The 18,226-nt window shown below is 38.3% G+C and overlaps 3 protein-coding genes across 6 annotated transcripts in view; all 3 read right to left on the bottom strand.

Annotated features, from left to right (window-relative positions):
- Nucleotides 1–3,469, bottom strand: part of kmt2ba (lysine (K)-specific methyltransferase 2Ba) — a 35,555-nt gene extending 32,086 nt beyond the window's left edge. For all 3 annotated transcript variants that reach the window (XM_042505979.1, XM_042505980.1, XM_042505981.1), the window contains exon 1: nucleotides 3,112–3,469. In XM_042505979.1, the coding sequence (XP_042361913.1) occupies nucleotides 3,112–3,414 (303 nt within the window). In that variant the 5' untranslated portion in view covers nucleotides 3,415–3,469. The remainder of the gene's footprint in view (nucleotides 1–3,111) is intronic.
- Nucleotides 3,470–5,282: 1,813 nt separating this feature from the next.
- Nucleotides 5,283–8,768, bottom strand: LOC121957998 (zinc finger protein 34-like). Of its 2 annotated transcripts, none has more exons than XM_042506837.1 (5): nucleotides 8,718–8,768; nucleotides 8,105–8,238; nucleotides 7,817–7,932; nucleotides 6,575–6,718; nucleotides 5,283–6,486 (listed from the first exon to the last, which is right to left on the bottom strand). In XM_042506837.1, exons 2-5 carry the CDS (start codon nucleotides 8,202–8,204, stop codon nucleotides 5,824–5,826), a joined length of 1,023 nt encoding a protein of 340 aa, XP_042362771.1. In that variant the 5' UTR covers nucleotides 8,205–8,238; nucleotides 8,718–8,768; the 3' UTR covers nucleotides 5,283–5,823. The 2 variants fall into 2 exon arrangements, with proteins under 2 accessions (XP_042362771.1, XP_042362770.1); XM_042506836.1 differs by having other exon boundaries at nucleotides 8,419–8,726.
- Nucleotides 8,769–9,586: 818 nt separating this feature from the next.
- LOC121957783 (NADH dehydrogenase [ubiquinone] flavoprotein 1, mitochondrial-like) lies at nucleotides 9,587–17,615 on the bottom strand. The gene is given in 12 exon segments (XM_042506561.1): nucleotides 9,587–9,839; nucleotides 10,341–10,486; nucleotides 12,070–12,151; nucleotides 12,241–12,407; nucleotides 13,074–13,286; nucleotides 13,472–13,661; nucleotides 13,875–14,058; nucleotides 15,084–15,133; nucleotides 15,135–15,255; nucleotides 15,379–15,461; nucleotides 15,550–15,656; nucleotides 17,564–17,615. Coding segments are annotated over 11 exon segments (1,413 nt in total). The 5' UTR covers nucleotides 15,652–15,656; nucleotides 17,564–17,615; the 3' UTR covers nucleotides 9,587–9,764.
- Nucleotides 17,616–18,226: the final 611 nt, after the last annotated feature.

Below are 18,226 nucleotides of genomic sequence, written 5' to 3'. Positions count from 1 at the left end.
TTAAAATGTTGGGAAAATGTCTTTAAATTGAAAAGGGTGGGGTCAGACATTGACTGATTTTTAACTAAATGCCTGTCTAATAATTTTTCACACACTTCTGAGTTCGGCGTTTGATTATCAGGTATCAGCCCTGCAGAAGATATTGCTCAGCAGCATCTGCGCTGCTCTCCCGTCTTACTCCAGAGTTGCATCAGTGCACTGCTGAGGCACCAAATGAAGCAGCTTTTGCTTTCAGTCTGTGAGTCAACTATAAGAAATAACTCAGCAGATTCTCTGCCTGTGCACCATCTCTCTGCACGTGTGTAGTTATTAATAAAATATGTGGCAATAATTTTTCTAATAAATCAGGTATAGCACTTTAGCTGCTGTAGATTAAAAAAAAACATTTAATTCTACCCTAAATTAGATATTTTAACATAGCTGAGTTCTGGAAATTTACAAACTCCATCTTTAAAAAGTTTAAATGCATCCTTTGGTATGCAGCTGGCAGCCTGCAGCATCCTCTCATTCAGGCACCTGTCTTCTTCACATTCGAAGATGACAAACTACATCAGATCAAAAGCACACTTTAACTCAACTTCCAATTACTCACATCCATCCTTATGTGCAAAATTACGACTCCACAGATGTGTCAGTGCTGAAACCCCCTGCTGATGTCTATCCAAACCACTGCAGAGCACACGAGTGTGTGGCACTACGTGACGTGTGGTACTCCAGTTGAGCAGCACCCAAAAGCTTTAGCAGGAGCCATGTGATGCTGTTACAGTCCACTCTAAAGGGATTGCATCAGTGAAGTCCGTGTGATGTCAGACACTAAAGCCCTCGGTGTGGAGATTAAACAATATGATTAGATCCAATTTGGCATTATATCATTATCACCGTCCTATTCGGATGGAGCTACGAGGAGAGCACCTTTAAATAAATGACCTGCTTCTATTGACACTGAAAATACAAGCACAGTGTGCAAGACTCAAGTCCCCTCTTGTTTGTCTTACAATATTTGTGTCTTGTTATGAATGACTCCAGCTCAGTGAGGAAGCAAAGCCGTGCAAAGAGCATCCTCACTTCTGTTTTTCTGATGAGTGTGTTTACATGAACATCATTAACCCGTTTATGATAGGATGGGTTTTTCCAAGTATCTCGTTTATGTGTTTAGGTATGTAAAACACTGTAATCCCTTCACGAGAAACCCAAATATGCAAGCTGGAGTGCTGTAAAATAACGTGGGATGTATATGGGTAATTTGCATAACCTGATTTCTCTACGCTCATGTAAACACCTGAATATGATCACAGCTGCGATAAGCCTCAAAAATAGGTTATTCATGTCCATTTAATTGGACTCAATGCATGTGAAAAATACATTTAATACTGTAGGCCAACCCACAATACCATTTTTGTCGATGTTAAATATGCAACTGAAAGTGAAATAAATAATTAAATTGCTAAATTATACAACTGACTGCTAGACTTCTTTCCTTCACCAGCCAAAAACACGACTGTAATCTTATCTAGTTATTGACTAGAAGATTTTCAAGTTGATCAGCCACAGTGGCAGGTGGACAAAAAAGTTAATTCCCAACCCCGACTACAGAGCATCATAGCTTGCCACCTCTGACTATATCTCTGCAACAGCGATAAGATTTTATACACGTGGATCACCAAGACTTGATTTCAGCATTTGGAAAAACATGCAGTACGTCATTATTTGTGTCAAAGCCTATATAACGTGATCATGCCTCGGTTGCTGCATGCAGACTATTAACAGAGCCGGTGCTCTTACATATTATACCATAAAAAGATGTGACAGGGAGGGGGGTTGTATTGAGAATTTAAATTTAAAAAACAATGTGTTCATACAACTAAAAAGATTATGTGTATGTCAGTGTATGGGGTGGACTTATGGAATGGGTTGAAACAAAGCACAAACATAAATCAGCTTTACAAAAAGACATTTTTGGCAGGTATATGAATGAGGAAAGGTTGTGTTGGGGGTGTTTCTATTCATTTCGTAACATATTTGGATAGTAAATAAACTTGGGAGAGGTATTTATTTATTCATTTGGGTGGTAAGTACACTGGGGATGGTTGTTTGTACACTAGTTGGGAATTTGTTGACATAATGTATGAGTTAAATAAGAAAGTAAGAAAGGGGTAGGGATATATATGTTTTACTTCTACCTACTCCTTTTTCAGACACTGTTATTTTGTTTTGTTTGCTTGTTATTTGCTTGTAATATGTTTTTGGTTTGAAATGAAGACATTCATTCATGCCTTATCCATCTTAAAACCTTGGGAAAAGCTTTTGACACCTCGTTGATTTCCCCTTAACATCAAACACAATAATGAAAGGGAGGGATGCACGGTGGGTGTGATGAGTTTTTGTAAACACAGACCATGAAAATGTAGGTTCATGAGACGCAGAGTGCAAAATTTATCATTGTTTGGCCTAGATTCAGCTTTTGGAAAATTATAAACGTAAAGGTAGCGTTTCTGTTTTCTTCCCCGGTGCATCACAGAGAGCAATCAGCTGACAGCTCCAACGTGGAGATAGTGATCCCCACGTTAGCAGCACCGACGTTTTAACAGCGACACTTTTAGCATCCTTTGTGTGTCAGCACAGTGAGGGAAGTTCAACTCAACCAAAGGTACTAGGGGGTGAATAAACAAAGAGATCGACCGGTTTCCACAACAAAACGCGTCCACGATCGCTATCGTACCGCCAAAGTTTCCGCCTAATGGTCATGCAAACAAACTCAGCTGGAGGGACGCTGGTCTCTGTGTGAGTTTGTAGCTGAAAGCATTGCTATGGCATTTTCAAAACAGACAATGAACTATTGATGAATGCAGAAGCAATCATACAAAACTGCCTTTTGTATGATAAATCTAATAAATCTTATGCACACCCTGCAGGAAAACGGTTAGCTACAATGCCTATTTGGGGTTAGTGTTTTCAAGCTATGGCTAACTAGCATCAGGTTAGCTTGAATAGTTTTTGTAAGTAACAAACAAATTCATTAAAATGTCGTTACTTTTTAACAAACTGGCGTTATGTGATCTATTAGGCGTCTTATTCACTATCTAGCTGACATGCTACAGTTAGCTTATTCACCTCTTCGCTGTTGCTGGAGTCGAAGCCCGCATCTCGCTGCCTCCTGTGCTTCTCCGCCACCCCCAGCAGGCGCAGCAGCGACGGGTCCTCGCTCAACGCCAGGCCGATGTTGACGGGCCTCGGCCCTTCGGCAGCCAGATCCCCGTCGCCCGAGCCCAACCTTCCGCGTTTGGTGCGTTTCTCCGACCGCAGCCTGCTGCGAGCCGTGCACGGCCGACCCGGGAAGCGAGCCCGGGCCGGCAGTTGGGCGCTCAAGCCCGCCACGGTAGCGGGAGGTGATAATCCGCCTCCCGATGCCGCCATTATTTACTACAACAACACGGACAGCGCGTGAGGCTGACAGCAGCGATGTGAGAGGCAAGATGGACTGCGCGAGGCAAAGGCGCGAGATAGAAAGGAAACACCGGTGCATCATGGGAAAACGACTTTCTCCGGCCGAGGTCGACCCCTGTTCGACACACCGGGCGAAGTGTCGACCAGTTTTCTTTAGGTAGCGTGGCGAAAGATGCATTAGGATGCTTGAATGAAAGTAACAGTATTACAGTTTAAAAATACTATGTAACAATTGTAGTTCAAAATGTTGCTTAGACCTAAACAAAATATTCTTAAAATACCTAAATATTTATGTTTATGTGTGTATGTATATATGTAATAATAATAATTGACATGGTTTCATGAACAGATATGTTTAAATGTAAATTCTTAAACTGTATAACTGTAAATAATAACTAAAATAAATTTAGTGGAGTAAATAATACATTTCCCTCAGAATGAAAATGTGTTGGACATATAAAGCAGACTAATATGGAAATACTCAAGTAAAGCAGTATCTGAGAATTGTCATTCTTGAGTAAATGTACATTATTATTTTTTACCAATGGATAGTACAGACAAAAATAACTTAATGTTTTCTCAATAATAAAAATAGCCAGACCTTGAGTTTTTGTGTGCAAGTATAAATGTAGCTTTGGAAGCAAAAATTCACATCAATCTTATAATTATTTTTTGTAATAGTATCAAAAGAAATGCAGGTTAAAATCTATACAATATTCTAATGATGTAATCTACAAAACCATTTCAATCTAGCATATTTGGTAATTTAAAATCAAATAATGTTGAATCTACAGTATATTTATTCATTAGAGGACAAAAACATCAATAAAATAATAGATTAAAAATGTAAACATCCTCGAATTGCTAGTCCTGCTCACTGCTACTATTTTCCTCATGGTGAGTTCCTCTAAATCATAGGAATGACGTACTTAAAGGCCTAAATATATACAGCAGTGATCTTGTCACAGAAGCAGGATGCTACTTCATGCATCTTATAGTTATTCCATAACTATAGTAGTGTTATTGTCACTTTGTCATAATTGTTTTCAGTGCAAAAGTTTCCCAAAATTTTAAGCGCAGAATCTCATTTGATGATTACAGGAAGGAACACGTGTCAGAAATAGGTCTAAAAAATAATTTATTTGTAACATCCACAGTTAACACAAAAATTGGAAACTACTCCTCGACCAGGGTTCCTATAGTTTAAGGTGAATTGAATTTAATACTTTTTAAGACTTTTTTAATGCCACTCGGGATGAAATTTAGACAGAAAATCCCATGAAAAATGAACCAGTACTTTTTACGTAGATTTAGGGACAATTTGCCCAAATATTTATTGTAACATAAAACATTTTTGGTGCAGTAAAAAAAGTTAGATCTGGTTAGAATTGTGAAATACTAAGCATTTATTGGTGAGTTTTACTGTTTTTTTCTCACTCTGCGTGTTTGATTCCACTGCTTTAATTGGCATCATGAAGAGTTTAAGAAAATAGATTCAGTTTTGTTTTTTTTTAATCTACGAATTATTTTGAGATTCCACAATGCAATGCCAGGAAAAAAAAATCCAACTTTTCACATCTGCATTTTCAAGACTTTTGAAAGGTTGGTTTAAGACAATTTAATAACAATTAAGCCTTTATTTTTAGATTAATGAATTATGTGCCTTTTAAGGAACTCTGCTTTAGACTCCATCCATCAACAGGTAAACATGAATATACTGCACCTCATTAGGGCTTTACATTTGGCCTCTCATTCTCACACACACACACACACACACACACACACACACACACACACACTGATCACAGAGACGTAAGTCTTGTTTAATGCAGCAATTATTAACTTTAGGAAAAAGAGGAATAAGACCCGCAGATTACTTTATTGCAGTCCCTTAATACAGAATCCTATACAGTGGCCCATTTATCAGATGTTTGATTTTATCATATTTAGGACTTACATTCATCCTTTTATTTTCCTGAAAACAGTACAGCTCAGTAGAAAACATCCCCACACTTGAGTGAGAATGAGCTAGTCAGTCTGCATGATTAAAAAACATTTCAGGTACAATAGAGGTAACACGGACAGCAAAAATGGGCCTCGTGACATGAGCTTACAGTGGACATAAATCATAATTATGTACAGATCGGTACAGAGTTTTATTCACAGGTGTAGGATGTCTTTCTAAAAGCAATCGAAAAACGGCATTCCAGATATAACCTCCATAATTCGTGTGTTGCGTAACCTTGCTTCAAAAACTCTCGACCTAAAATATTCACATAGAAATCTTCTACCTACACGACACAGAGTTATGGTGGGAAACACTCTGACAATCATTTAACTGAAGGATGTAGGATGAAGTTACAGTCTTTTCCCCGTGTATTATCTTTTCTCTGCTGCCTCCTCTCCCTCTGTGTGGGTGTTCTGGTGACTCTTTAGGGTGCTTTCTCGTGCAAAGCACTTTCCACAGGTGGGGCAGAGGTATCCAGAGCTGTGCACCTTGGCCATGTGTTCTTTGAGCTGTTCGAGCCGGCCGTAGCTCTCTTCACACTCTGTGCATGCGTGACCTTTGTGAGCCGAAGGCCCGTGTTTCTCCCTCTTGTGTGCTCGCAGCGCTGCGACAGAGGGGAATATGAGGTCACAATCTGCTTCAGAACAAGGAATCTGGAGCTCCCGTTCCTGCTTATCGGAGGGGTTTGCCTTTGAGTCATTGTATTCCCCTGCGTCCTCCTCTTGTTTGATCTTCTTGTTCTCAACTTGTGCTGCGTGTTTGGGTTTGCGGCCTCGTTTTTTGCCCTGCGGCTTAACGTCACAGTTTACAGCATTGGCAAATTTCTCCTGGTGCTCCAGGAGCTCCTCTTCAGTCTGGAAACCACGACTACATTTGCAGCACTGGTAGGTGTTGACGTCTTCAGCCACGATGGGGCGCTGGGGGTGCGCTGAGATGCGATGGCGGCGAAGGCGGGAGGGACTGGGGAACAGGGCGCCACAGTCCCTGCAGGGACACCGTCGCTCTACGCATTCGTGTCGTCTGTGTTTGTTCAGCTGCAAGACATTTAACATTCATCACTGACAAGAAATTATTTTCAGATCCCAACAAAACAGGTTCTCGTGTAGCGTGTGGCGTTCTCACCTCAGTGAAGGTGAAAAAGTTTTTCCGGCAGTAAAGACAGTGGAAGGGCTTCTCTTCTGTGCTGTGGGAGGCCTGGTGCTGGCTGAGCTCATCAGAGAATGAGAAGCTCTTATCGCACTTGTAGCAAATGAAGAGCGTATCATTCTGCAAAATGATGAGCAGAAAAATGGTTAAAAATAGAAGATGATCATCCACTCGATCTACGAAGATACACCTAGAACATAATTTCCACCAAGTTTACATTGAACTACTCATGTTTTAACTGTCCATTGTTTTTTTTTTGTTATTCTATTGTTCTTTTTTTCTTAGGAGTACTTTTATGCAGCCACACCTTCTGGCAAAAGGCTATGTCCTTACCGCAGGGTCCGAGGGTTCGATTCCAACCCACAGCCCTTTGCTGTATGTGTCCTATCTCTCTCTCCCCCTTTCATGCTGAAACTGTCCAATCCAATAAAGGCAAAAGCCAAGAAATAATTTCATAAAAAAATTTCAAATTTATAAGCCGACTATAATAATATAATAGTATAATTCCTTATCAATTTCCAAATATTCATTCATCTGAACCATAAAACTCCAGTAAAAGAACAAATATAATCCAGCATCACACTTACTGTAATAGCAATTTACAGAAAGTTATAACGAGAGTTTAGACGACTTGTCGATTAATTTAGTCAATCAACAAAAGAAAAATGATTTACTGCTGTTGTCTATGATGTTTGGACTGTTGGTCAGACAAAGCAAGCTAGTGCATATGTCAGTCTGCTTTATAGGAAAGTGTAACAATTATTCTCACAATTTTCTCATAGACCAAAAGCTAAATGCACAAAACAATTTATTTCTCCTGCACGTCTCCTCACTTTTTGTTTTAAATTTTTTTGTTTTGTTACATCTATATACAGTAGAAATACCACACACATACACATACACAAAACAAAATGTTCTTGCTCTTTTTATTTATGCAATGATTTTTTTTATCCAATGGATTGCTGTTGATTTGAATATGATTAAATATTATTAAATTATTGCTTTTTAAAAAAAAAATCTTGCATTTATTTATATAAATATTTAATTGTTTCTGAGGCTTTGGCAATATTTTTTTTACAATCATTCATGCCAATAAAGCAAACTGAATTGAAGTAAGTGCCTTTAAGACTCTTTAAAGATCAGCAGGAACCCTGGATTTACTATCTCTTCTTGAATCCTGGCTGGGTATTTTTTTATTTTCAGTCAACTTTTTCCTACCTGCTGCAGCTGCTGCGTGTACTGCTCCCGATGACTCTTCCTCATGTGTCTCTCCTTGGCTTTGGAGTTACAGAAGGTGATGAAGCACTGAAAACACTGCAGACTCTCGTGCTGATCTGCATCACAATGAGATGGGAAGTTGTTGATGATCAGTTACAACGCAATAATAGGAATATATACATATAACAACATGCTATACAGTGATTATTATGAAAAGGGACTCTGGGAGACAGAAACAGGTTAACAGCATCACATCTACTTGCACTATGCATATAAATGTGATCTTACAGGGCTGCAGAGGAGCGACCCCGGGCTCGGTCTTGATCTCCGCTGTAGTGGATCTCCGCTCACTCCCAACAACAACCTGCTCTATCTTCATCATTTCCATGCTGATGCTTCAGACACCACTCAGCTACATGGAGCTGTAACACACGAGCACACTGCTGCAGACACATTGAATATGCATTATGTATTTTATTGTAGCGGACAAAGCTAAACCGACTGCAGCTCAGGACTGCAGAGGCAACGTAGAGCTAACGGTAAGATAATGAGAAAACCTGCGCAGGAGCGTCGGGAGGAAAATATCCAAAATAAATACATACCTGATGGTGAAATGTGTTTCTCTATTGACTTTAGGGGCACTAGTAATTGAAAATAGACGAAATAAAACAGCTAACTTTGGGTTAAGCTAACAGTTGCTAAGGATGGAGGAGCGCGCGGGCACTGGTCAAGCGCAGCTACAGCAGAAAGCGACACGCTCGTGCACATGTATTTCCACATTTTACATCGTGTTGTCGTGTTCTCACTTTCTTCTGCGTTTTGGGTGAATATGTTTCAGAAAGCACGACTAATTTTGACTCGGGTCACTGTAAACAATTCAAAAAGGGCATCCATTTCTTACCGTACGAAACGTCCACCGAAATGGGGTGAATATTCTGCCCACGTCACGTGACAGGGGAAAGACTGCGGACCACGGCGCTATCGCGAGATTAATGAATTTGGGTTATTTTCTGGAGGGGAATGAAGTGGTTTTTTTATATTAACATTAACCCTTCAAAACCTGAGCACATTAGCTTGATTTCTGTCAAAAAAAAGCACGAGAAGAAGGTACAAGTTAAAAGAAAATTATCTGACATTTAGTATCACAAAAAAAGAAGAAAGGTATTATTATTATTATTATTATTATTATTATTATTATTATTATTATTTCTACTACAAGATTATTGAGGCCAAAAGAGTTTACAATTACAATAATATCACAGTATGCTTAGAAATTTAGGGAAAGAAATGTATTAGTAAAACTGCCAAAAAATTAGTAAAATACATCTTAACCATTTATTGTGGCTCTTGTTTGCACATTAATTATACTCAAAATACGAGTGTAGGGAGGCAAACAGTCTGTAATCATGACCGTCCAAAGGTATTAAAAAAAAAACACAACACTTCATGGATAGTAAAAAGACTGGAAAAAGGGAAATTTATGCATTTGTATTATATGTGTATTATTAAAATGATATGAAATGTTTAATTTTTTAAACCTTATGGTTATCATCGATAGCTTATTGTCGCAACACCTCGTCAGAAATCTGCATAATTATATAATTTTTTTTCATTAATACATTTTTTCCCCAATGCTGACCCCTGGGAGCAGTGTTCTTTCTGCTTGTTAATATCTACTGCGCAGTATTAAATTGCTAAACATTGTACAATTAAAAAAGGGGGGGGAAGTCATTATTGTTGGATATTTCTTTCCAAACAAAAACAAAAGTATTAGGTTCATAGAATTTTATTGGTTCTTTAATCAGACAAGGCAGGCACATCAATGTAAAACTTGATGATGAGGTGATAAGACGGCACATTATCGCTTTAAATAATTTGTCAATGACATAAGCACAAGGTTAAGGTAAAATGAGGCAAAAGAACAAGTTCAAGGAGTCAGAGGAGCCGTTTAAGCCCTGGCCTGCTGCTGCTGGTGTTCAGCAATTCGACTTTCCATCACAGGCCTGAAGTGCCTGATCAGTCCCTGAGAACACAGAAAAAACATTGGGTGCATTAATTAAGTAGAAAAAGAACAAAGGCTTTACTACAAAACAGTATGACAGTATATTTTACACAAAAAACAAGGAAGATGTTAATATCTGGAAGTGGTTATGGTTTAAAGTTCAGATTATGAATGAAAGATGTGGGAGAGAAGATCTTCAGTATTTTTTGATGTTTTAGTTTGTGGTTGGAAATGTAATCTTCATTCAAACACCAATCTAGCAATCTAATACAACAGCCCTGATTTTCTTTCTTCTTCTTTGTGAACCTTATTTCATTCAGTTTTTGTTACTCGGCTGGAGCACTTCTGATACAATTCTACAATAATCTTTGTGCACAAAATATTGGAAACTTCTTTAAATGTTATGCTATACGATATAACAGCACCACAAACTGCAGCCTGTAAAATGACTTATAACTCGTTCATTTCTCATTCATTCTTTTATCATCCTGTTAATATGTAAGTGAATAAACGTGTGTTTACCTGCACTGGCCATGCTGCACCGTCTCCCAGGGCACAGATAGTGTGTCCCTCAATCTGCTTACTGAGCTCCCAGATCATGTCGATCTCCGATGGCCGTGCATCGCCTTTCACAAAACGCCACATCATCTTATTCATCCAGTCCACTCCTGCAGAAACAGACAAAAGGGAAATTCAACTGTTAGAAGCATTAGAAGAAACCGAAATACCTGATTCGTGAGGTGTTGAATGAATACTTTATCTGCAAAATTACCATTTTTATATCATTTAATGTGACTTAACTTGAATTTAAGAACAAAACTGCCTCAGAGGTGATCAGAGAATCCAAAAAACGCGAACACATGATTGCGTTTAACAACAGCAAAACTATATTGAAACATCTTTTTACAAACTCTCACACAATTTGTGCGGTATAATCCTAGTCTCATTTATCAAGTCGTATGCTCAGTATCTCCCACATGCATGCATTTTCACTAAAACATTAGGAATTTAAAACATGTCAGTAAACTGTCTCATGCAGGGTTGAGTGGGGCGCCTGGGCATGCACATGCATTTTTATCTCTGCTCAGGCAGAGCTCATACACTCGAGCACGCTCTGAGAAAAAGCACTGAGCATTCGACTGGATAAACGAGACTTGGATTATACTGCAGGATTTGTGTGAGAGCCTGTAAACCGATGGTTTGATATAGTTTTGCTGCTGTTAGATGAATTCAGTGCAACACATGGTGAGTAATTCATGGACAAACGGTCCTTTTGCAGGTGAAGAATTATTTTAAGGTCAGCGCAGTTGACAATAATAAAAACAATAACGATCACAATAATAATACATTTTATTTGTAGAGTGCTTTTCAAGAAACTCAGATACTTTGCAGAAGTCACAAAAAAAATCATTAAAAAAGACTACATTAAAATACATAATAAAGTACACACAGCCTTACAATTCTTATGACATTAATTGTATTTAAGAAGTATTTCACCAATATGAAGAGCCTCACATAAAACTAGCCCATCTATGCAGTAGAAAGACACAAACACTTTTGAAGTTCGTGCTACATGACTAGATTAAAAAAAAAAAAAAGACTTTGGTGTTCGATTTTTCCCAAAAGGTAGAAAACCTACAACTACCAGAATGCATTGGACCAAAAAAATGCTCCTGCTGGTTGGTAGAATCATATGTGCCACTCAGTAAAAGTATCTTGGTTTATATTCAATCTTCGATGCTTAAATTAACTGTTTGATCTCTGTTTTTTCAGCATCAATTTTTCACTTTGCAGGAATCAGTGTGGCGCCCACTTCCTGTTTACTAATTCTCGCCATCACGGTGAAACGGGCCATTAAAATCATGTCTGAAAACATTTTAGGTGAGAAATGGGCAGTGCAGTGCCATTATCTTGATTTATATTTGATCAGCGCTGCCGAGTTTCACAGCTTGATCCAATTTCTTTCTTTGTTTGAGAGACAGAGCGAGGGGGTGTGTCTCTTGATCAGCTGTAAACTATTTGTATCTGTGGTGCGGTGGCATGGGTGGTGGGTAATACCAAAATGCAGAGGTACAGCCTGTAGTTTGAGCAACAGCCCCGAGAGCCAGTGAAACTCCGCCAAATGATGCAATTTATGTCATTTGTAGGAGTTTCGCCAGCTGCAAAGGGATATCTAGGCACTGGTTAGACGGAGGAAAGTTTACCACAGTTCATCTATACGTACTATCCACAGTGCTAAAGTAGCACTCACCTTCTCTGCAGGGCGTGCACTGGCCGCAGCTCTCATGTTTGTAGAACTCGATCAGGCGGGCGATGGCTCTAATAATGTCAGTCTGCAAGACACAAAGCATCAACAAATGAACCAGGTGCTTGATGAATTCTTCATGCGTGACGAATTATGCAGAAGAGTTGACAAACTTACAGATTTGTCCATGACGATGAGTGCAGCTGTGCCGAGGCCAGTCTGAGCCTGGATGAGGCCGTCAAAGTCCATCAGCACTTCCTCACATACATGTTTGGGGATGAGGGGTGTCGAGGAGCCACCGGGGATTACAGCCAGCAGGTTATCCCAACCGCCACGCACTCCACCTACCAGACGCATGTTTGTTTGAATTAAGTAAAAAAAAAAAAACGGCATCACTTAGTGTGTGCTTATGTTAAGCCATCTTCATCTTTTCTGTCCGTGCCCCCCGCCCCAACTTTTTCACGGCTTTATTAATTTACAAGAAAAGGGACTCTTGATACATATATTTTTAAAAGTCCCCTAAATCATGCCATAAAATAATCACAAACAGATAACTCTTTCCTTCACCTTAAGACCCAGTTTTTTATTAACTCAAAAACATTATCTTAATGATATGAGCGAAGCAGGATGTACATTTTGCTACACCAGGGTGATCCTTAAAAAACTGTAAGAGACATTAAATTAATTCATCTTCAAAAAAAGGTCTTATTGGTATTAAAATGTCTTAAATCAACCTTTCAAATGTCTTCTCAAACTTCATGATGGGAATTAAAGCAGTGGAATCCTACTTTTCACCGGACCAAAAATATCATATTTTATGTTACAATAAACATTTGGGCAAATTTACGTAAAAAAAAATGTTGGTTCATTGTTCAATTTTTTTTCCAGTTTTGGTTATTGCAAAATAGGTCTTAAATTTCATCCTGAGTGGCTTTAAAAAGTCTTAAAAGTATTCATTTAATTTGCCTTAAACTGTAGGAACCCTGTACACGTCTTGGCGTGATGCGTACCTGCGTGCCTCTCGATCAGGTCTTTCAGGGGGATAGACATCTCCTCCTCCACAGTGCAGGGGTGATTAACATGGCCCGAGATGTTGAAGAGCTTCGTGCCGGAGTTTCTCTCTCTGCCGAAGCCCAGGAACCACGAGCCGCCACGACGACAGATGGTGGGCGCCACGGATACGGTCTCCACATTAGCAACAGTTGTCGGGCAACCAAACACTCCTATAGGACAACATGAATGATCTTATATCCATATTCCATTTTTTATATGACAAAGTTACCCTTTGATTTTGATGTTTATTTTTGCAGGGACAGCGTATAATAAAGTAAAAATAAGTTGTTTTTTTTTTTTTAAAATCATCCCGTTAATCCAATCATGTAATCCCCCTCTGTACGCCAGAACTCACCCACATCAGCTGGAAATGGGGGCTTCAGGCGGGGCTTCCCCTGCTTCCCCTCCAGCGACTCGATAAGAGCAGTCTCCTCTCCACAGATGTACGCTCCAGCACCACGCATCACGAACACATCAAAGTCATAACCGGATCCACAGGCGTTCCTTCCGATGAGCCCAGCAGCGTAGGCCTCATTAATAGCCACCTGAGAGCAGATATTGGAAATATGTTGCTTTAACAAGATGAATTATTACATAGTCGTGTACAACGATGCCTTGTATTGTACTTAAAATACAACGTTAAACTCATGAGTGGCCTGCGCTATCCCAAAAATAACAAATTTAAGACAACACAGCAAATGAGAAGTAAACAATCATCAAAAAGTGTGCATGTCAGGTTTCATTCTGTCCGTTTTCACCTGCAGGTTGGACGACTCGTTGTAGAACTCTCCTCTGATATAAATATAAGCAGCGCGCGCCCCCATGGCCCTCCCAGCAACCAGGCAGCCCTCCACCAGCTTGTGGGGGTCGTTCCTCATGATCTCCCTGTCCTTACAGGTGCCGGGCTCTCCCTCGTCTGCGTTCACCACCAGATACTTTGGCCTGAAGCAAGAAAGAAGAACTGTGTTACATAAGGTCGAGTAAATGTCTTCACATTAATCAAAATATAGATATATAATGGTGCAAAATGGATACATAAAGAGGTTACAAGAACACTGATCTAATTTAAACTTTGCAGAGTGCAAGATTTGTTACTTTTTTAATAATCAATATACTGACTATGAAAAAGGGATCGACAGATTATTGGCCTAACCAATTATTGGGACTGATATTTGGCTTATCTGTATCTGTGTTTTATTTTAATAATTACTGATAAATTAATTATTTAAAAAGTGCAAAGTGTCAGCATGGGAGGAACTTTCACTTTGTAAAACCTCAGGTAGCTATTTTAGTTTATTCCTTTTTTATTAAAATTTTCACTTTTCACTTCATGTTAAACGTTTCAGTTTTGATAAAATATTGCAAAAGGCTTTTAAACAAAGTTTTGTGTTGGAGTTGGTTATATTTCAAATTCTAAATATTGAGAGAAAGATTTACATTTTTAATGTAAATGCATATCAGTTCCAAATATGTTGTTGGTCTCATCGACTACTTATAATCATTATTGGCCCTGAAAAACCAATATTGGTAGACCCCTAAAAATAAGTGCCATTTACATCTATAAATACTTAATTTTGGATTTATTACTTCCACTGTGCTAAGATTTCTCAAATAATTATTTAAAGCACCAAAAATTATTTTGAGAAACCAATGCAAATGCTTAGATAAATTAAAGAAGATGGGCATTGTACGCTGTTGGTTTTGACTGTTTACAACATATTTGTCTATTCATAAAAGTCTGTTAAAGGACATACAAGGTAGATTTTTTAAATGAGTTTAAAAAAATAAAATTACAGTTTGTTCTTGATCCTGCTACATCTTTAGAGTTGAAGGATGAGTTGATTAAAATGATCAGCTACTATGAAAATATCATCCGGTTACTCGGGCATGTTGCTGCTGAATGGCATCGTGTAATGCCTGCAGGGCAAGACTCGTGTGTGTACGTGTGTGTCTCCTCACTCACTGACCTGCCATCGCTGGGCTTGTTCATGAAGCTCCACTTCATGCCTGTAGGGAAAACCAGCGCCGCCCCGACCACGCAGGCCAGACACCTTGATCTCATTGAGGATCCAGTCGACTCCCTTCAAAAGGATCTCCTTAGTTTTGTACCAGTCGCCGCGCTTCAACGCCCCCTTCAGCCTGAAACACAAAACAGGTCTCTTTTATTTTACCGCTCAGCGCTTTAACTTGTACGGTGTTAGAGATTCAATCATATCAATTTATGTTTTTGATTTGGCATTAGAATAAAATCAGGGGTGTTACCTCCACTCATGACGGCCATAAAGGTTTGTGAAAATTCTGTCCTCATCTGCCAGAGGCCCAAATGTTGTTTTCTTAGGAGCACTCTGGGAAAAAAAAAAGATAAATACATAAGATGTTAAGGTCATGATTTTTTTTTTTTAAGTTTGTTTTAATAAAATAGAGGTCAGGTACCTGTGTGCTGTTAAATCGGGTGATAGCAGTCACTCCACCCTGACTGACAGCAGCTGGAGCGCGGGCCACGCCACACACCACTGCTCGGGACAGGGACAGCATCCTTCCTGCACAGAGGAGAGACCACAACAGGACAAATGAGACGGATAGTATGATTTTTTTTAGTCTAACAAGAAATGAAGGACAATCACAATTAGAGCTGCAACTAACATAATGTTATTGCAACTATTTAAAAAAAATTAAAATCCATTATTGCTGTTTTGTTAATCAATTGTTCAATAAAATATCTACAAAAAAAGTCCAAGGGGACATCTTCAAATGTTTTGCTTTGTCCAATCGACAGCCTGAATATTAATGTAAACAAAGAAAAGAAGCAACTCCTCACATTCAAAAGGCTGTAACAGGAGAATGTTTGGCATTGCTGCCTTAACATTATGAATGATTAACTGATATCAAAAAAGCCGAAAAAATAGCCTATGAAGTCAGCAATTACTCCACAAATTGTTGCAGCTCTAGCCTCAGTTTACGTTTCAACAACAGCATAGTAGTAGTAGTAGTAGTAATTATTAAAAACAGATTTCTCAGAGAGAGAGATGAGGACAAGGTACTGAACCTCAGCACTTAAAAAAAAATCCTTATCAATGCACATTGCAAGCTGTTGAATACAGAAAGCTGATATCAAATTGTATTGGCTAATTATTACTTTTTTTTAAAAAATTCTTTTATCAGAAAGTTCCTGATTGAAGTTAAAATGTGACTCATTTTAGGCTATATTTTTTGCAGGCATAAGTTTCATACTGTTTTTTATAGATCTGTGTACTATTTATTGCTTGCACTGTACGGCACCTTGTAACTCTGGTTTTAAAAAGCATTTTATAAATGCAGTTTATTTACTTACTCAAAAAAAAAATCAGAATAACTTTATTTATATCGCACCTTTAAAAACAGCATTGACACACAAAGCACAACAGAGACAAGAAACCCCAGAGACCATGTTAGGACAATACAATGGCAAAATAAAGGCAATAAACATTAATAATAAAAAAACAACAACAAAAAAAAGCAGAATTGAGACAGAGTAAAAAAGTTAAAGGGAAAAATTAAAAGACAAATAAAAACAAAGACAAATTAAAAAGAGACGACAATACTTAAAACGAAGTGATTTCAAAGAAGTCTCTGATTCTGCCAGCCTCCTCCTCAGGCAGTACTTACACAACTGCTTATGTATAGACAGATTTTACTGGATACTTTTTAAGTTACATCGCTTTTAAACACATGTTTAGAACATGTTCATATTTGTTGAATAAGGCGTGAGAAAAAATACGAGTCAAGTTGGTATGTATGTATATATACATGCATATAAATTATCCTATAAAGTAACAAAAATGATTCAGAAGTTGTACTATTTGAGGTAAAAACAAACGTTTATATCTCATGCAGCTGCATCAAAACAAAAGCAATAAAAAGTGAAATCAGACTGGTTCTAACACTATAAACGTACCACACATCACATTAACTGTCATGTTTTTTGGTGGCGGCTATTAATTACTTTAATGAAATATTGTACACAGAGATCTTGTGTAACTCGTTATGTGATGTTGTTTGTTATGTCAGGGCTGCTGTGAGTTAGCTAACGAAGGTGAGGGCGACTGAAAGCAGTGCTATCAACCCCTTTATTCACTTTCAGCTGTAATGTTTTAGGTCAACAAACCTGCAAAGAAAGAGAATAATAATTTACAGATATAAACTCCTTTTGACTCTCTTCGGTGTCATGTAAAGAGGACTCACTGACCCCCATGCTCACGTAGCTAGCTGCTGTTAGCCTGGCGCTAAGCTAAGTTAGCTCGCGGTTAACCTTGCAATGTCAGAATAAAAGCAGCGGATTCACGACGTTACGTCCAAATCTCGACATGTGAATGAATTAATTATTGTGCGCTGTAATAACAGTTGCATTAACATTAACCGCATGATTAATAGTTTCGATGTAAGTTAGCAAACAGTCAGTCCTTCTTACCTTCTTTTCGTCCCGAGTTTATGAAACCTGTCCGGAAGTGGAACTGCAAACAGCCGGAAGCTGTCATCAAAAACAGCTGCAGCAGCGCCGTGGAGGAGAATTTAAATGTTTTGGTTGCACAACATGCTGATTAAAAATGTTTCATAACAACAGTCTGTCCTCACTTAAGGACAATGTGTGCGTGTTTGGAGGTACTTTTAAACTGTACCTGCGTGTTTGCATGTTGTGCCAAACAAAAAGTGTAAGGTTACGAGATTTCTGAGAAAGAATTTGTTTGTTTTTTCTTCAGCTATAATTACTACTTTTTGTGCTGAAACAAGATTTTAAAGATGCAAAATATGTGATCACATTCAAATGCATGTAATAAAATATAATGCTTTGTTATGTAGATCATACTCAAGTTAAAACCATACTTGTACAATAGTTAAAATTAGCTCCCCCTCAACCAGCTTTAATATTAAATTATCACTGCACCAACAATAATATAATATAATGTAATGTGATATAATATAATATAATATAATAAAGCCACATACTGACAACTTCTGCTTACAGACATTCATATGATATTGGTAACACATGAATGTCTGTACTTTTACTTAAAGTAATAATCTCAAAAATTTTCTTTTAAATTAATTTCTTTCTTTCTTCTTAATCACAAGT

The sequence above is a fragment of the Plectropomus leopardus genome, chromosome 18 (assembly GCF_008729295.1).
Source record: "Plectropomus leopardus isolate mb chromosome 18, YSFRI_Pleo_2.0, whole genome shotgun sequence".
Classification (NCBI taxonomy): Eukaryota; Metazoa; Chordata; class Actinopteri; order Perciformes; family Serranidae; genus Plectropomus; species Plectropomus leopardus.
The sequence above is the reverse complement of the archived record's forward strand: the minus strand, read 5'-3'. Positions and strand labels throughout refer to the sequence as shown.

What these genes read in the sequence shown, in the direction of transcription:
- LOC121957998 (XM_042506837.1), bottom strand. Translation starts at nt 8,204, where the DNA reads ATGGAAATGATGAAGATAGAGCAGGTTGTTGTTGGGAGTGAGCGGAGA. An exon ending in GGTCGCTCCTCTGCAGCCCT is followed by an intron (nt 7,933 to 8,104) that starts GTAAGATCACAT and finishes ATTGTGATGCAG; the next exon opens with ATCAGCACGAGAGTCTGCAG. An exon ending in ACACGCAGCAGCTGCAGCAG is followed by an intron (nt 6,719 to 7,816) that starts GTAGGAAAAAGT and finishes ATCATTTTGCAG; the next exon opens with AATGATACGCTCTTCATTTG.